General features: G+C 42.6%; 3 protein-coding genes across 9 annotated transcripts in view; all 3 read right to left on the bottom strand.

Moving 5' to 3' along the window:
* Nucleotides 1-822, bottom strand: part of tln1 (talin 1) — a 100,828-nt gene extending 100,006 nt beyond the window's left edge. For 2 of the 4 annotated variants that reach the window (XM_031578131.2, XM_031578133.2), the window contains exon 1: nucleotides 610-822. The gene's annotated coding sequence lies outside the window, so the exon portion shown is untranslated. The other 2 variants (XM_031578134.2, XM_031578130.1) reach the window with 2 other exon arrangements.
* Nucleotides 823-1,667: 845 nt separating this feature from the next.
* hmgcs1 (3-hydroxy-3-methylglutaryl-CoA synthase 1 (soluble)) lies at nucleotides 1,668-10,173 on the bottom strand. 4 transcript variants are annotated; one of them, XM_031578172.2, is made up of 10 exons: nucleotides 10,018-10,173; nucleotides 7,726-8,183; nucleotides 7,257-7,382; nucleotides 6,667-6,831; nucleotides 6,199-6,367; nucleotides 5,814-5,984; nucleotides 5,414-5,520; nucleotides 4,522-4,647; nucleotides 4,148-4,323; nucleotides 1,668-3,823 (listed from the first exon to the last, which is right to left on the bottom strand). In XM_031578172.2, the coding sequence occupies exons 2-10, from the start codon at nucleotides 8,171-8,173 to the stop codon at nucleotides 3,734-3,736; spliced, it is 1,578 nt and encodes a 525-aa protein (XP_031434032.1). In that variant the 5' UTR covers nucleotides 8,174-8,183; nucleotides 10,018-10,173; the 3' UTR covers nucleotides 1,668-3,733. The 4 variants fall into 4 exon arrangements, with proteins under 4 accessions (XP_031434032.1, XP_031434031.1, XP_031434033.1 ...); XM_031578171.2 differs by lacking the exon at nucleotides 10,018-10,173 and adding an exon at nucleotides 9,224-9,680; XM_031578173.2 differs by lacking the exon at nucleotides 10,018-10,173 and adding an exon at nucleotides 9,419-9,680.
* A 6,480-nt stretch (nucleotides 10,174-16,653) lies between these two features.
* Nucleotides 16,654-17,292, bottom strand: part of map3k1 (mitogen-activated protein kinase kinase kinase 1, E3 ubiquitin protein ligase) — a 52,057-nt gene continuing 51,418 nt past the window's right edge. The window contains 2 exon segments of the mRNA XM_012821188.3: nucleotides 16,654-16,817; nucleotides 17,158-17,289. Coding sequence (XP_012676642.2) covers nucleotides 16,668-16,817; nucleotides 17,158-17,289 — 282 coding nt within the window. The 3' untranslated portion in view covers nucleotides 16,654-16,667.

Here is a 17,292-nt window from a genome sequence, read left to right as displayed (position 1 = left end):
TTGATTATGTAGTTCCACCATAAACATACCAACTGACTATTACAAAAATGGAATCTAGTTTTCGGTCGTAAAGGACTCACCTAAACTTTAAGAGGAAGTTGGGACATTCACACTGTTCACGTAGTCGCAGACAACTAGGCTACGTTTTCTCTGACGCAAAGCCTACCCAGGAGCTCACAAAATTGTAGGCCATGCTGTAGTTTTCTGCTGAAATTATTAACAACGTTGAACAGCTTCAGCAAAGCAAACTAAACTACCATAAAGAGACCACACTCATAATTACATTCGGTATTTACATAAATCACCAACTTATTGACATTATCTAGCTGGATTTACTATGTTAAAAAAAGTTGACCAGAGAAGGAACTCATAACCGCTTTTTCCGAGACAGCAGACTGCCGAGGATACTTCGCCCATAACAGTTTCCCGAAACAATTACGTTAACGTTGCAGGCGCACAAGTTTTAAATTCTTTATTGTATTTGACGTCTGTTTTTTTCTGAAGTTGTTACAACGGTGGAGCCAATGTCTAGTGCAGAACGCCCTTACGAGCAAAGTTTTCTTCTGAGGGCTACGACTGAGTGCGCAAACAAATGAACATTTTGCTTACCTCGTCCGTCCTCTACCTACAGTCCCTTAGCCGTTTTCGGAGTACAGTTTTCGGAGTTTACAATCCCTTTCCCCCAGCTGAAAATTATGTTCCGAATGGCTGGTAAATGTCAAATTCTGATTTCTTTGCTCCCTCCCTTCTCCGGTCCTCTGAGGCGGTGTTGAAACTCCACCCTTCCGAGTCAGAGCCCACTGAACTATGATGCGTCGTAGGGAGGGGGGATGTAGCCAAATAGTTATAGATTTTGCCAATATTTTCCACCGTGGGCCATTGTTAATGTTTGAATGTTGAATGTAAACATAGAGAAAGTCATTATATATGGACAGTAAATCTACATACAGTATCAGTAAGGAAAATAAACTATAGCCTGTAGGCTTTTCATTTAGCACTATGGTATCATGACAAATCATCTAAAAATGGAATAGCCCAGCAAAAGTATCAATGTGGCTACTGGTAGTATTGGAATGCCACCCTAGGTAAGATTTCAGTCTGGTATGAATATGCTGCCTGCCAGAACAGTTACTTTTATTTCTTATGACACCACGACATTTTTTGCATGCTCTCAGAGCTGCCATCTGTTGGCATTAGACTGTAACTGCACGTTCAATTACATGAAGAAAATGGTAGTGCGACACGCATTTCCCTTTTTATACGAGAAAATGTCTTGAAGTTGACAAATGATCGGCCTTTTTGCAAAACATAGACTTAAGGGTTCTCCAGAGGCCTAATTTGGCCTTTTGGCATTTTTTACCAATTCGGCTAAACGGAAAACTGCAATTTAAGGCACCCTAGTCTAATTCAATTAAATGTATAAAATGCCGATTTTGTCTAAATGTCATAACTTATGTTATATTTGACTGAGGTTAATAGCCACATTGTTTTAATGTTCTGTGCGCGTTAAATTTAGTAGGCTGTAAAAGCGCAAAATTACCAAATAGATACACGTGTACACATTGCGCCACCTACTGGTGGATTTGCAGTGTCACATCTATTATTAAATGTTTAATTTAAGAGAATACACACAGGCACACACACACAGACCACAATCTGAAAGCACGTTAATGGACAGATGTTTATTTTTCCATTTCATCCGGTCAAACATTCCTACATACAATGGTGTACATGTTTAATATTTTCTACAAAAGTTATACTTGATCAGACAATTAATTTCCTTTTTATCTACAAAATATAAATAATTTTACAGTTAGTCCTGTACATTACTCAAAATTTAACTGATCTGAGAGAAACATCTTGTAAACATTTGCCATTTCGAGTCAAAGCCTCTGAGGCAAATCTACCTGGCAACCAAAAAAATAAAATAAATCTTTTTAACATTATCCAGAATATAAGTCTTTTAAGTTGTGTACATACTTTTCAATAAGGCGTCTTGAAACTTGAACATTTTGCATCAATGTTCACAAGTGTCCTCTAGTTCAAACCCAAAATGTACATTTATGCATCCGATAATCATTGAGGAATTGCAATGACTGTCAATTAAAAGGAATGACAGGCCCACAGCATTGTCCTTGAAGGGTCATTAAGTGGTATGGAACCCTTAACACTAACAGACCCCACACTAACATACAGCTAGCTTGGCTTCCTTTGCCGTTACACATATACAGACAGTTTCTCCTTCCGTTAGCCCTTGTACAATAAGGCCCTAAGTCTTAGATTGACTACTTTCTTACACAAACTGCTTGGTTACTTCTACTGCTACCTCCAGACTGACAGCAAAAGGCAACTCACTGTGAAGGTGTGTGGGTGTGAAAAAAACTGCGGTAACATTCTGAGAGGCACTGTAAGTGTTAAGCAGCTCCTCTCAAACATAACTGCGGGTGCGACCATGAACAGTGTGTGTGTGTGTGTGTGTGTGTGTGTGTTCTGCTTCCTCTCAGTTTAGCACAACCAAAGGAAAGTTGAACACTAGACACAGAAAGACACAGAAAACTAAAAAGGTTTTGAGCTTGTAAGTGCGCTAACGCATGTATACACCATGACTACTACACACTGTGAGTAGGAGGCAGGTTGATTTACTCCCTACGCAATCCAACACTACTAATGCATTTCATAATATACTGTTCCTCACTGTCACAGACACTTTTTTTCCCCCATTCTTTCATTATTTTTCATTATAAAATTTCAACTTTCTTCTATTGGTTCAAGGCCAGCAAAATTGCTGGAATTATCTTTTAGTTGATATGGTTACATAAATTATTTTGTTCCAAATTCAGAAAAAAAAATTCCACATCCTCTTTTCAGAGGAATATTCGAATGCATTAAATATTAACTCATTCAAATCATGTGTCAACTGTTTAAACATACTAACTGCACCATTTCATAGCTGGACCGTACACAGACATATGGCATATGACTTCTGTAAGTATCCATGACTACACAGTCTGCACAGGTCTCCGTGGTTACAGCAGACAACAACATGCACAGCCACTCTAACTACCCATTCGGTTGCAAAATGAGGTATCTGGAAAGCCCCCAACTGTGCAGGTCCGGTTCCGGCCACTATGTGGTTCCAGCATGCAGAAGAAGCAGCAGCAGCAGCGACGGCATTTCATACATATGAGTGGACGAGGCCGCCATCCCTTTTTGTCCCCTCCCGCCCCCCCCGTAAAACCCCTCGGTCTCGACTTCCTGTGCGGACCCTAACGAACGCCCGGCTGCCATCAGGCCGTGCCGACTTAAGACAGTGAGCGTAATGTGAGCACGGATGCAGGGGGAACTAAGCAGCTCTGGGTTCATGAGCTCAATGCTATGAAGTGAGTGTCAGGGTAGATACAGTCGTACACGTATCAGGGGAGATGGGGGGGTCCTCCATGTCCATAAAATACTCAGATCGGTCCTATGAGTGTTATATATAAAACAAAAAAAAAAGGATAGACAAACATAAACAGAAAACAAATAAAAACAAACATAAACAGACAACAAATAAAAACATAAAAACACAAAAAGCATAGTGATGGACAAATGAACTTTGTGTGATGAAGATGGGTTGAGAAAAAGCCACGTGTTACACAGTACTTAATGATATGGCCCATATTTGGTCAGAAGAAAGTTGCAGATTCCCCTCCTTCCATGACCATTGCCATTTTGATACCTCTTAGAGGTCAATTCAGTGATCCCCGTTGCTAATGGTCACCAAGCCAGGGCCAGCAGTGGTGGCGGGCATACGGGGAACCTTTTTCGCTGGGCTGGGGATATGCTGAAAGAGAAAGAGAGAGAGAGAGAGGAGAGAGAGAGAGAGAGAGAGAGAGAGAGAGAGGAAAGGGGTGAGAAGACTGAAACGATTCTTCCCATGGTGTATACAAACATAACTGGCTCACAGACAAACTTTAAAAAGGAGAAAATATTATACTCCTGATATGTCGCAGATTACAAATAATAATCTTTAGCACTTCTTAGTCAACACCAATTTATACACTACATTGACTTTATCAGTCTATTTTGGTCTGTGCTGATGCGGAGGCAGAAAAATGCAATCAATTCAGATAGAGGAAAAGTGATATGGCCAGTTTGGCGGGACTACCTCTGCTGTTGTTGTTGTTGTTGTTGTTGTTGTGGAGTTGACCAGGCCGGCCTCCAGGGGTGTGTCGTCACTCTCGGAGCGCCTGGCGTACTGCCTGCGGTGCTTCTCGTCCACGTGCGTCAGGTACCAGGTGCCGGGGAACAGGTCGTCCAGCGAGCCCTGGGGAGTGTAGCTCGCTGCAGCGGGCGGGCGGGCGGGCGGGCGGGCGGGCGGGCGGGGAGAAACCAAGAGTTTCAGTCAGACGACGCTCAGTTGGATCATCAAGAGAGATAACTGAAGCCGTCTAAGCATCTTACAGCTACACAATGAGTTTGACAATCTGTTCTGTTTGAGCCAACTGCTAAACAGACGCTCAGGTAGATATGAGCGAGCACCTAAGTGGTGAGTCTCCTCCCTCAGCTTCATGTAGTCGGCGAACGCCGCAGGGGTCACTTTGGTCCTGGAGTCCAGTCTGGCCTTCAGATCACTCAGGCTGGCCACGATCTTATCCAGAGCGGACCCTGGGGTTAAGACATGGAGACCAGGGGGTTTCATTTAGCACGCTCACACGTTCAGACAGAACACCCAGAGTGTGTCAGACGAGGGCACACATTCAGACAGAACACCCAGAGTGTGTCAGACGCTCACACATTCAGACAGAACACCCAGAGTGTGTCAGACGAGGGCACACGTTCAGACAGAACACCCAGAGTGTGTCAGACGAAGGGCACACTCAAACAGAACACCAAGAGTGTGTCAGACGAGGACACATTCAGTGGTGCAAGACAGTAGTGAAATGGATAAATGATTACAAAACAGGTTGTTGCTATATATTAAAAAGTGCATTGGATATGCACATCATGTCACAAAATGTTGCAATGCAAACATGCAAAATGCAAAATGTTCTACGGTTTACTGACTACCACTACACTAACTATGTGCTTTGTGTGTGCTTTGAGTGTGTGTGTGTGTGTGCTTTGAGTGTGTGTGTGTGTGTGTGCTTTGAGTGTGTGTGTGTGTGTGCTTTGAGTGTGTGTGTGTGTGTGTGTGTGCTTTGAGTGTGTGTGTGTGTGTGTGTGTGCTTTGAGTGTGTGTGTGTGTGTGTGTGTGTGTGTGTGTGTGTGCTTTGAGTGTGTGTGTGTGTGTGTGTGTGCTTTGAGTGTGTGTGTGTGTGTGCTTTGAGTGTGTGCGTGTGTGTGTGTGTGCTTTGAGTGTGTGTGTGTGTGTGTGTGTGCTTTGAGTGTGTGTGTGTGTGTGTGTGTGCTTTGAGTGTGTGTGTGTGCGCACCAGGTGTGGCGTCCTGTGTGACTCGAATGGAGTACAGTGTGGCGGCGAACCCTGAGCCGTACGAGAAGACGCCGATCCTCTGGCCAGCCAGCTGCTGAGGCGTCTTCCTGAGGAGACGAGAGGAGAGGAGAGGAGAGGAGAGGAGAGACAGGCGATGAGGAGGAGGAGGAGCAGCACACACCACTGCAGTCACACACAATCTGTCCAAGCCACTAGGAGGACACTTTTAGGGACCACTCACTCCATGGTGGAGTGATGAACACATACTGCCATACTGCATTTCATTGGCTTGGGCCTGTGCTCTGCACAATGACACAGTTTAATCGAATACAGCCATGGCTCGGGCACACATGCACACACACACACACACACACACACACACACACAAGGCAACACTTACTGGGCAATGACTGAGGCCAGGCAGCCGTACACAGATGGGGTGTACATGTTGCCGTTTTGGTTGGACACTAGCAAAGAGTCCTTGGTCTTCTGTTCAAACATATCCCCGCTGGCTTTGAGGAAGGCTTTCTCCACGTCCCGATCAAAGTAGGTGTCCTCTGCTTTCACATCCCTTTTAGGAGAAACACACGCTAACATTAGATGTTGTGCAATGTCACAGTTCCGGGGCCAATATCTTATCGCGTGGATATGTTTTATGTTACATTCCTATCAGTCTATTTAAGCATTACAACCTCCCCATACGTAAATCAATTAGCATCCAACTGGGAGCCATTTGCATTGATAAGCACAAAACAGGATTAGCGGTCCGTCTCGGGTGCACTGACCTAAAAGCCTCCAGGCCACTGTATAAGCCACTTTCAGTGTTGGGATTAGGGTGGGACAGGAAGTCGTCGAGGAGCAGACGTGCCAGCGACTTCTGCACCAGCCTGCAGTAGGGCGAGTGGAAGACCATGGAGTCGAAGTCTTCCAGACTGAAGCGCTGGTCAACTCCCTCTGAAATGAAGAACATTACTGAATGTTTAATAAATAAACAACAACAACAACAACAACAACAACAACTACATAAAAAAGCTCACACAATTTGTTGGTTGGTTTGTCAGCCTCCGCATAAGCCTCTGTATCTCATTACGCATTTAAGGGAGCGGTCACTTTCACCAGGTCAAGTGGGGATACTATGGCCTATACTATACACTATACACTTCAACTGTTTACAGATCAACAATGCCCATGCATACAAGAGTCAAGAAGAAAAGACTCGCTCTCCACAACCCACAGCACGGTGGGTGACCCACCTCTCTGCCACTGGGCGTGGATCTTGTTGCGGTACACGGAGTAGCACCGGTCCAGGGCGCTGAGGTAACACTGAATGGAGAGCTTGCCGTCCACCACTGGGTACTCGGACACCATGTCTGGCTTGTAGAAGTCGTAGGCGTGCTGCATATGGGTCCCCCGCAGACCTGCGTTTGACATGGGTCAAAACAATGACAAGAAAACATTAGCTGTGTTTTGACATACACGGGGTACTTGTCAGTCCAAACGCCACTCTGGAACGCCACCAAAAAAACTATTCACAACCAACACGGAGCAGAATGTAGCTGTGGCAGTTTATTACATTTATTTTTTTACTTTTATTTTGCAGTTAAAGCCCAGGGAAGGAGCCTTTTTGTTTGGCAGGATGAGCATCAATCCCATTAGTTTGGCACGGCTAACTTCACACCTGATATGCTGCAACACAGAAGCATTTCTGCTGCGCTCAGCTTCTGCCACCCCTTCCCTTCAGTGTGTAGCGGCGATGGCTACGCAGCCCAAGATAGACACCTAAGTGGATGTGTGTGTTTATTTGGACAGACTAAACTCGAGCATGTCTAGTGTTGTACTGTACCTCTGTCCAATGACAGTGGAGCATTGGGCCCCACGAGCATGGCCACTGCTCCGGCGCCCCCTGTGGGTCGGGCGCTGCCTGTCGCATAAACGGCAATGTCTCCTGCCACCACCAGGGCGTACCGGCCTGTGTGACCCAAGGTAAAGAAAACATCTCTGTTAATGCTGGGTCACAAATTATGTCACATGCCAACAACCACGGAGGCTGTTAACAACAGTTCTGCAACAGATATAAACTTTGGCTGGCATATGTAAATGTTAAACTAATATGGTTTACAAATACAATACAAACAGGTTCTAATTCTCATGTAAAGTAGTATTTATTGTTACACCATGCTTTTTATTGCTCTTAGCTTGACTGTTCTCTCCCTTGTACGTCGCTTTGGACAAAAGCGTCTGCTAAATGACTAAATGTAAAATGTAAATGTCAATGGCATCAGTCAAAATCCAGAGTGAAAACATATTCTTACCATCCCAGGAACTGGATTCTACCCAGTTGACAGCGTTGAACAGGGCCGCCGTACCCCCGTAGCAGGCATTGGTGGTGTCGATGCCTTCCACGTCGGTGTTTCCGGACTCCTCGAACAGCTGCATGAGGACCGACTTCACAGACTTGGACTTGTCGATGATGGTCTCTGTGCCAACTTCGAGGCGGCCTACGCAGTCGTAGGACAGGCAGTTCCTCTCCATCAGCCTCTGGACCACCGTCATGCAGAGGGAGTTGATGTCCTCGCGGTCTGAGCAGAAACCCATCCGTGCCTGGCCGAGGCCCACGGTGTACTTGCCGGCGGAGACGCCATCAAACTGCTCCAGCTCTGACTGTTCCACATACTGGGAGGGGATGTAGATCTCCAGGGCGATGATGCCCACGTCTTTGGGCCAGGTGGCCTCACCGTTTGCGGGGACTGATCCAGGCATCCTGAGAGAGCTGTGGAGAATTAGGTTTTTTTCAAAACTGAGAAACTGTGTACGTCATGGCAAAAGAAGAAGACATAAACATGGATTCATGCAAAACCCAAAAGACCCGATGACAGATGATCCTTAACGAACTGGCGCGTCTAAAGGATATTGCAGGGCAAGTGTGTAGTACAACGTATGCTTCATTAAATCCGTTTCACGAGAACAGTTAAGGTGAGACGTCAGTACAGCTAGCTACAGCACTTGCCCATACTTCTGAACATAAGAGTGCGCTGCTACCCCATAATAGGATTTATCTGGTAAATAGGGTAAAGGGCATGAAGCTGGTGACCGTTGCCCTATTACCCTTTCCAGCACACAGCGTTAACGTGCAGCAAATACAGATACAGTGTACAGTCGAAATCTAACGTCGTATCTAGCATAGCTAAAATATAAATGTCACCTAGCTCGGTGGATTCATGGTTTTGACCGACAGAATATGACCTTAGTGACCATAAACACCTAGCTAGCTAAGGGAGCTGACATTACCTTACATTAGCAAGGGGGAAATAATGTGACGTTAGCCTTATCCTACTCACCCAGCTAACCTATCCTAGCTATCTAACTAGCCGAAGCAGTGTAGCTTACCTGGGAGGCTTACTTCTCATCAACAAAGCTAATATTACAGTCGAGAGCTATGCCAAAGTCTTCCACAATAATTCCTCCTGCTGTCATTAGCTAACGTTACCTTGCTAATGTTAATGGGTTTTGAGAACTTGAGATGACAATGTTAGCTACCTACAAAATCACTGCTGCTTTTTATGACAAATGTTCCTTGTTGCATAATTATGTATCCAAGTTAACTGAGATATTTCTGTGTATTATTTACCTGTTAAAATGAACCAAGCTTAGAGCTTATGTTAAGTTTAGAGAAGAATCAAGCGTACAAAAGATTTCAATTGTAACGCCACATCGATGAAAAACGAACAAATCCCATCAGCTGTACACTAGCCCATAACAAACTGGCTTTTTTGAACCACCGCTAATAAGTCAAGTTAATTATTTACTTACGTTTGTCAACAACGTGTAGCTACCAAAATAACAACTGTCATTCCTCTAGCCACTATCAAGTTAGCTAACATTTGCTAGCTAAATCAGCTGTCCCCTCTTTGCTATCTTGCTAAATTACTGGGTTAATCTGTGAATTTCGCCGACATTGTACTAATAAAATCCAGTTTAAATTGTGCGATCCAGGGACTGCCTCACCTTACCTTGCGGTCATATAGCGTTGTGTTAGATAACTGTCAGTCCAGGGGAAATAAGTTCCCGTCCTTTTCTACGAGATCATAAGGTCAATTTTGGATGACGCCCAAGGAGCCGGACAAATTAGCAGACGTACCTCTTCCGTTCAAAATTCTCATAGGAAAGACCATAAAATGACCCATTTACGATACAGTTTGATTACACATCAACCCATCCACTGACATTCAGGCAATTTGCATAGCTGTTTGAAAGTTCGTAATGCACCATCGCTCTATTATTGCAGTGTAAATGTTCAAAGTGAGAATTTTCATTTCTTTATGAATAGCGTAGGCTCTAGCTCTATCTTGAAGTAAGATAACTTACTTCAATCATTTCTACAAGTTTTTGAAGCATTCAGCAAAATTTCCCTTTTAATTTGGTAAAATACACTACCATGAGTAAGTTCCCATTTTGACAATGACTTGATAATGATAGCTTGAAAAGTTTGCTTGTAAAGTTAATTATGGTATTCTAAATTGTACACAAGTAAAGAAAAGCTTTACAATGTTATTTACAAACAGATGAAGCTGTATTTGAGAAGGGTGAAAATATTTATTACTCACCTCAGTGAAATTATTATTTCAAAGAAATCCTGTGTGGCTTATCAATTCCAATGAACGCTTGTCATCGATAATATTCAGCGGTACAGTGAGCATCTATTTATATATTTCATGAGCGCTGTACCTGTGCGCCGGGCTCAGTTTGTCCAAACGCGTCGTTCACGACCAATCGCAGCCGAGAAAAGTTCTGAAGTTTACATTTTTCCCGCCCTCGGAAGATGTCCGCCAATCATCGCCTACGGAGGCATGACCATCTAACGCGATACTCTCTGTCGTTCAATGGTGTGAGTGAATGACGGTATATGGTGAGAGAAGAGAAACCAATCAGGAAAGACGTCTGACTCCTGGCCATGTAGTGAGAGCCACATGAGCGCGAATCCGCAAGGAAGCTAGGTCTGTCACCCTGACAACGAGAGGCAGAGCTTCCAGCGCATCATCGTGTCCAAAGATCATCGCAACAACTTCACAAACTGTACATGGACAATGACTTTCGAATAAATGTACCATTTGTGATATAGATAAGTTATCAAATTATGATGGTTCTGTGGATGTATGCCCTTCTTATATTTTGTCTTGGCTGTTCTAATCCTGTTAGAGTAATGTAGCCTAATAGGCTTTAGGTGGCCTATAGGCTAGCCTACACAAAAGTGCACTACTATTTCTATACTGGCAATCATTTGATCTTGTCATTCCACAGTTCCAGTTTTTGTTAGTTTTTGTTTTGTTTTATTTAAAAACCAATCAGTAAATAGATTAATGCATTGGAGGCTGCCGTAGAGATAGTATTGATGCACTTAAGCCTGTCTAAGCTGTCTTTCAATCTGATTGACAGAACAAAGATGCTCGAATGCCAACAATGCAATTCAAAATTTAAAAAAAAAAAACACAGTATGGCTGTAATGAATATTCACTAAAAAACATCTAAAAAGTTGGACATCACTGGCTGACAGCTGCTTTGATGAATTCACAAAATGAGAGGTGGATTACAGTAGCTAAGAAAATAAAACAATGACTGCATACTCTTTCTAAAGTAATGTTCTGATGTGATAATAGGCATAGTCTGTGGACCCTGTCTGCAAACAGGACAGCATAAAACAGGTCTTAAAATCACACTTTCAAGCAATGGATACAATCTTGACACACTCATCCTAAAGCCAGCACAGATCCTCTTGTGGATTCTAATGACAGAGTATTATATTTTATTTGTGTGGACCAGCCAGTGCTTAAGTTGCTAATAACATATAGTTTGATTTACATTAGCTATTTAAACACAAGGATACTGGGGTAGACCGGCCAGAAATGTAGAACTCAGGTGTAGCAAGTGACAGCAAAGTAGGATAATTATATAACACTTGACACATGTGTCTATAGGGAGCGAATATCAAGAATGCCTTTGAGGACCAGCCCCGGTGTGGAACATTTATGAAGTACAGCAGACTCTTGATGAATCACCTGTACGGTGTAGTATACCACAGGTGGACAGAAATTACAGCTGTTCTGTATTTTTAACCCTCCCTCTCTCTATTTAATACAACTTTTAAAAAGCTGACATGTAAATTGAGATCTGGCCGGATCTGTACCAAACCGCAGTCCTGTCATCTACTCACGCAAGTTGTACCATAACCTTGCATGCTTCTGTTATTGGTCTCAAATAAAATAGTGGATATCTTACATTACTTCCTTGCACTGATGGAAATAAAGTCATGTCAATAGGGACTGTTTCCTATTTTGACATGCCACACACCCTTCAGGTATCCACTGTGTGAATCATTTTGTGTTCACTCATATATTATATATGCTCTATTACAAATGGCTGTGTGCTGTCTGGTTTTGAGTGTTCTCTGCTATCAGCCTGTTATCTCACCCCGTTGATCATTCACAGCGACATATAGGAGACTCACTTACTCCCAGTCTCTCGCTGTCCCTCTCTCTCTCCTTTTTTTTGTCAGTGACTTATTTAGGCTAACTGGTGAAAAAGAAAACGTTAAGTTCTAAGGCAGAAATGTGGACTATTAATGAGTTGCATATTAGGTGTATGGATTTTGAAGGTTCATGAATCCTGAAGTTCCACAGAGTATTAACACTGGAGTTGGTCTCTGCCCCACAAGTCTCTTGCCCCTGCATACATTCTCAGAGTTAGAGCCTGTGCCTTCAACTTGTTCTTTGTGCTCCAAAGAAAGATATGTTTTCTGCTCACAGAAAATTACTCTTCACTACTCTGACTGATCAAAAACATACTTAAAACGTGCATAGACATGTATGCACCATATGTTTTTAGAGGCCAGTTCACAGGTAAGTGGGCCAAGTGGCAAGTGGCAAAGGATTAGTCCTGGGCAGCAGCTGGCTGTATGTTTCTCAGAAGGCCTCTGCCACAGTCCAGAGTCATGCCACCTACTTGAGATCAAATATCCCTCTTGTCAGATCATCTCGGTGACGACAAAGGGACTGGAAATTCAACCTGTCCATTCAGTCCAACCTTAGAAAGGAAGTGTCCCGGGACCAGTTTTGGCTTAGTACTGTGTAAGCAAGGCAAAAGTATTTCTTTTATTATTTCAGTTTAAGAAATGTGCTGTTCATCACATCCAGATCGTTTTCTAAAATCCTGTGGAAGACATTTGCGTCCTGAGCTGACACCATGCCACTCCTTCGGTGACTGTACCTCACACAGGACCTTGTGATTTCTCAGCAGAGGACGAACTAGAGGGCCGAGCCGGAAAAACTCCAAACAAAGGTGGGACTGTGTGAGTGGCATGCCAGAAACAGATGTCATCTTTTGCTGGATCTCAAGCCACCACAGACTGCTCACTTACTAGCATTCCGTACGGGCCATCAGTGTGCAAAGGTCACCTTAGCTAACAAACCCATCGATCGACAAACAGATGGAATGCATATTGTCGTTATAGGCAAACGTGTAGTTACAGTGATATTACAATCATTTTCAAAGCAGTTCAACCTGCTTATTCTCTAGCACTGGAATCAGTCAGGGCCCTGCTGCAGAGCTTGGAGGGTTTGACCTCTTGACCTCTTGACCTCTTGACCTCTTGGTCCTTGTGGAAGCAGTGGGCATTGGTATAGTACTAGACTCTGGTATGGCCTCTAACAGGGAAACGCCACCAGCATTACGGCAAAAGATCAGTCTCCATTTCAATTTTAAGACTTGTAATGTTATGGGTTATCTGAGTAATTAACTGTACGCATAAAGTCTATATTATATACATTTACATAGATTATTATGTCCAAAATTGGTTTATTCAAATATGAGTTTCTGTTGCTCAACTGATAGAATGAGGCGTTAACTGCACAGTGAACACTGACTCATACTAACAACATAACTTGTAGTGTAAGTGGCTTTGGGCTGAGATGTGCGGTAAAGTGCGGTAAAGTGAATATTTGTTATTGATTTGAGCAGTTGAGTTGTGTGATACTTGATGACATTTGTATATCATTTTTATTGTATTGGTATGATTTGCACAAAAAGTTTGTGTCATTCCATGGAAGTGAAAGAAACGGCCTAAGGAACCTATAGTCTCACTAGAGGTACCTCGATAACACGCTAAACTAGTACATTCTATATTTTATTAAACATTATAATATTTCTGTGGTTATATTAATGATTTCAAACAACTGTCCTTAGGGTTTCCACCGATATGAATTCTAATTTAGAGTTTAGAGATTGTATGACCTCTACTTGTACAGCATACAGATTCATGTAAAACCATTATAAATCATTTTGTTCTTGTTTCAGGACTTATTTCCACAAGTCATGAAACTTCAAAGTGTACTTTGCCCTCTACTGTACAAACCATTTGTTTGTTAATACACCATATAACTGAAGTGCCTGACTGGTTTAAGGACAATTCCCACAAAGTTTTGACAGTATGCAGCACTTGCCTTCCTCACCAGATCACTCAAGCTTCTGCCACTATAGACTTTGAACTAAATCTCTATAACAAAAATCTCCCCAAAGAGAGAAAAATAAACATCAGTAGAATGACACCATTTTCCCATTTTTTATTTGCTATAAAGACAAACACCAAAATAAGTCAAATTTGTTATAAAATGCTCCAATGGGGTAAAAACTTTAATCATTAAAATATCTTGATATATTTAAGATGAAAGATACAGCTTAAGCCAAATTTTACTTTTCTGAACCCAGAGTTTTCACAAGTTTTATTTGCACAATAAAAGGTGCTAATACAAGTTAGCCCCCTTAAGCCCTGGAAATCTTTGAAGAAGAAAGATCAAAAAACAATTAACAGTCAAAAAGAATATATATTTATATATTTATATAATATATATATATTGAGAAAGTGAACTTTGGTAGAGGAGAACTCTGTAGGACACCTGAGGTAGTAGAGACTGGAATAAAAACAGCAAAAGACAAATAAAATTAAAAAAAGTAAATAAAATAAAAAAAGTACCACCAAGTGACACGAGAGACAGCATCATTCCATACAAACACAGTCAGTCCAGCTCAGATAAAAAAAGGCATAAGATTACATCACATAGGCATCAAAATAAAATACATAACAAAGGCCCAGCAAGCTGGTTGAGACACAGGCGGGTAAGAAGAAATTCCAAAGGCATTGAAATATTGGCAAGAATTATAGACATGACATATTGAAGTAATACTGATTAGCATTTATGAATTTGACTGAAACTGATCTTTTCCAGTATATAAAAAGACAAAGAGTGCATAACTTTAAAGCTTTTACGAAGACAACGAAAGGTAAGAAAAAAATAAAACAAAAGCAGGAACAAAAATATGTTTTTATGGAAAACAGTGTGGTATAAAAATACAGGAGTCAAGTACAATAATTTTAGCTACCAAAATTTCATCTATTTACATTCTAACTCTTCAAGCTCGATCAGCTTATACTCCATATAAAGAAACTGGATTTGTTTAAATAACATTAGAACTTTCTCTTAATTTTTGATGGTGAAAAAATGTAATCCCTCGAAAATATTTATTTTTTTTGTCAAGGGAGTCCAAAAACATAGAATAGCAATGCATATCCCACTTTTGAAACATCGTGTAAATGTCAGTCATCTTTTAAAGTTTAAAAAAAAGCATGATCACTTGAAGAGTTATGGGTCATATGATTAACAAGGTTGAGGAACATGCGCAACAATTAAAAAAAAAAAAAAAGGAGATGAGTTGATTTAAAAAAACAAAAAAACAGTGAGCAGAATGGTCTGCCTTCAGTTCAGAGCTATCCCTCCACCGAAATAGTTTGACAGCATTTTAAGTTCATATAGAAAACAATCACCTGGAAGTGACTGATATACATTCTAAAAAACATATTTTAAATGTTTTTAAGATGATTTTTTTTTTTTTTTTTAAATCACAAGTTAAAAATCACAAATAATCGGAAACGTAGCACAACATTGTATAGACCAGCACCTAGAGCATGGCTGAACAGTGAGCCTTTGTGAAAAGATTGCTTCTGTGTGAAACGACACCGCTTGTTTGAAAGGGCTCATCAAATGTCTACGGTAAAAACAAACAGAAATATCTGCATCGCTCGAAGGTAACAGTGGGCTAAATCTGCCGCTCGATGTTAAAACGGACAACTTTGAAACATCCTTTCAACCTTTACGACATAAACTCTGAAGACAAGTCACTGTCTCAGTTAGACCCCCACTAACACACAAAAAAAAGCTGCTGAATGCTTTGAAAACACGAAATCATAAAGTCGTACATGGGATTTTTCAGGTTTAAAAAAAATCTAGTAACAACGGAAACATTGAAACAAATGAGACAGTATCATAAGCGTTCACATTCAGCAATTGGCTAGCTGAACTAGCAAAGTTTCTGTTAAAAAAAAAAAAAAAGTCACCATTCCCTGATTCACTTCCAAGATGTTTTTCCCCACCCAAGCTATAATAATGGCCTGACAGTAATATGCACAAATTATCAAATCATATTCTTTACACGAGAGGATGCAATTAACAAACAAAGAGAAAGAAAAACATTTTTACACCTCTCCTTTAATCCACAACAATGATGGTCATTGTAAAAAGCAGAAATCAGACCTTAACAGTCCACTTTGATTAAAGTTGTCATATCCATTGTCTAATGCTTACATTTAAAGTAATATCACAAACCAGTAGGGTGAGATCACAGCCAACCCCCCTTTTTTTAAACCTCTTGCAAGAGTAATGGCTACAAAAGAAAAAGAAAAAAAACACACACACACACTTGCTGAGAACCAGACAACGGCCATTTAGCAGAGTGGGCAGAGTGAGCCGATGTGTGGCACTCTGGGCAGAGTGAGCCGATGTGTGGCACTCTGACAAAGGCACCTGCAGAAGGAGCGGTCCATGCTCAGGCGGTGAGGGCAGGCTCTGTGTGAGTGATGGGAGAGGAAAGGAGGGTTGGAAGAGTGTGTGTGTGTGTGTGTGTGTGTGTGTGGTGTGTGTGTGTGTGTGTGTGTGTGTGTACAAGGTGAGGTGTGTGTGTGCGCTTGTGTGTGTTGGGGGGGGGGGGGGGGGGGGGGGGGGGGGGGGGGGGGGGGGGGGGGGGGGGGGGGGGGGGGGGGGGGGTCAGCAGGCTAGTGGGGGACTTCAGTAGTATCTCCATACATGCGGCCCTATTGGGCTAAGGGATGATATGTGGGGGTCCAGGGGTGCGGGGGGGGGGTACGGGGATGCTACCAGTTGAGGCGGAACATGGGGTGCTTCAGCAACTCCCTGGAGGGGGGGCGGTCAGCCGGCTGGAGCTCCAGGCAGCGCAGCGTCACGTCACGTAGCCCCGGGGACAGGTGAGGGGGGATGCTGGGTGCTGTGGTGGCGCTGGCAATCTGAAGGGGGTTAGGTGGGCACACACACACACACACACACACACACACACACACACACACACAGTCATTCTCACACGTTTGGGATACGCAAAGACGCATAGGCCTGGTACAGTAAAACTACGGTCATTCTCACACGCTTGTGATATGCAAGGATGCATAGCCCTGATAAATTAAAACTCCACCATTCATAGTCTTGTGAAGAAAACAATGGAATTGCAAGGCACATGAAGCATGGAACAAAATGACCAATGTACAAAACTGTTTTTTTTTTTTAATCCAATGTCAACGGCCAATGAGAAAGTGAACATCAATCAGCAGCAGGTGTGCGCGTCAGTCGTACCTTGAATATGAGAGCCAGGTGGTTCGAGTGCTTCTCAGCGTTCCAGGGTGGCTTGGCGCAGGACATCTCGATGATGGCACAGCCCACACTCCAGACGTCACAGCTGCGCCCGTACTGCTGGCCCCTCAGCACCTG

Source organism: Clupea harengus, chromosome 12, assembly GCF_900700415.2.
Source record: "Clupea harengus chromosome 12, Ch_v2.0.2, whole genome shotgun sequence".
NCBI classification, from domain to species: domain Eukaryota; kingdom Metazoa; phylum Chordata; class Actinopteri; order Clupeiformes; family Clupeidae; genus Clupea; species Clupea harengus.
Note: the sequence above shows the minus strand (reverse complement) of the source record. Positions and strands in the feature narration are given on the sequence as shown.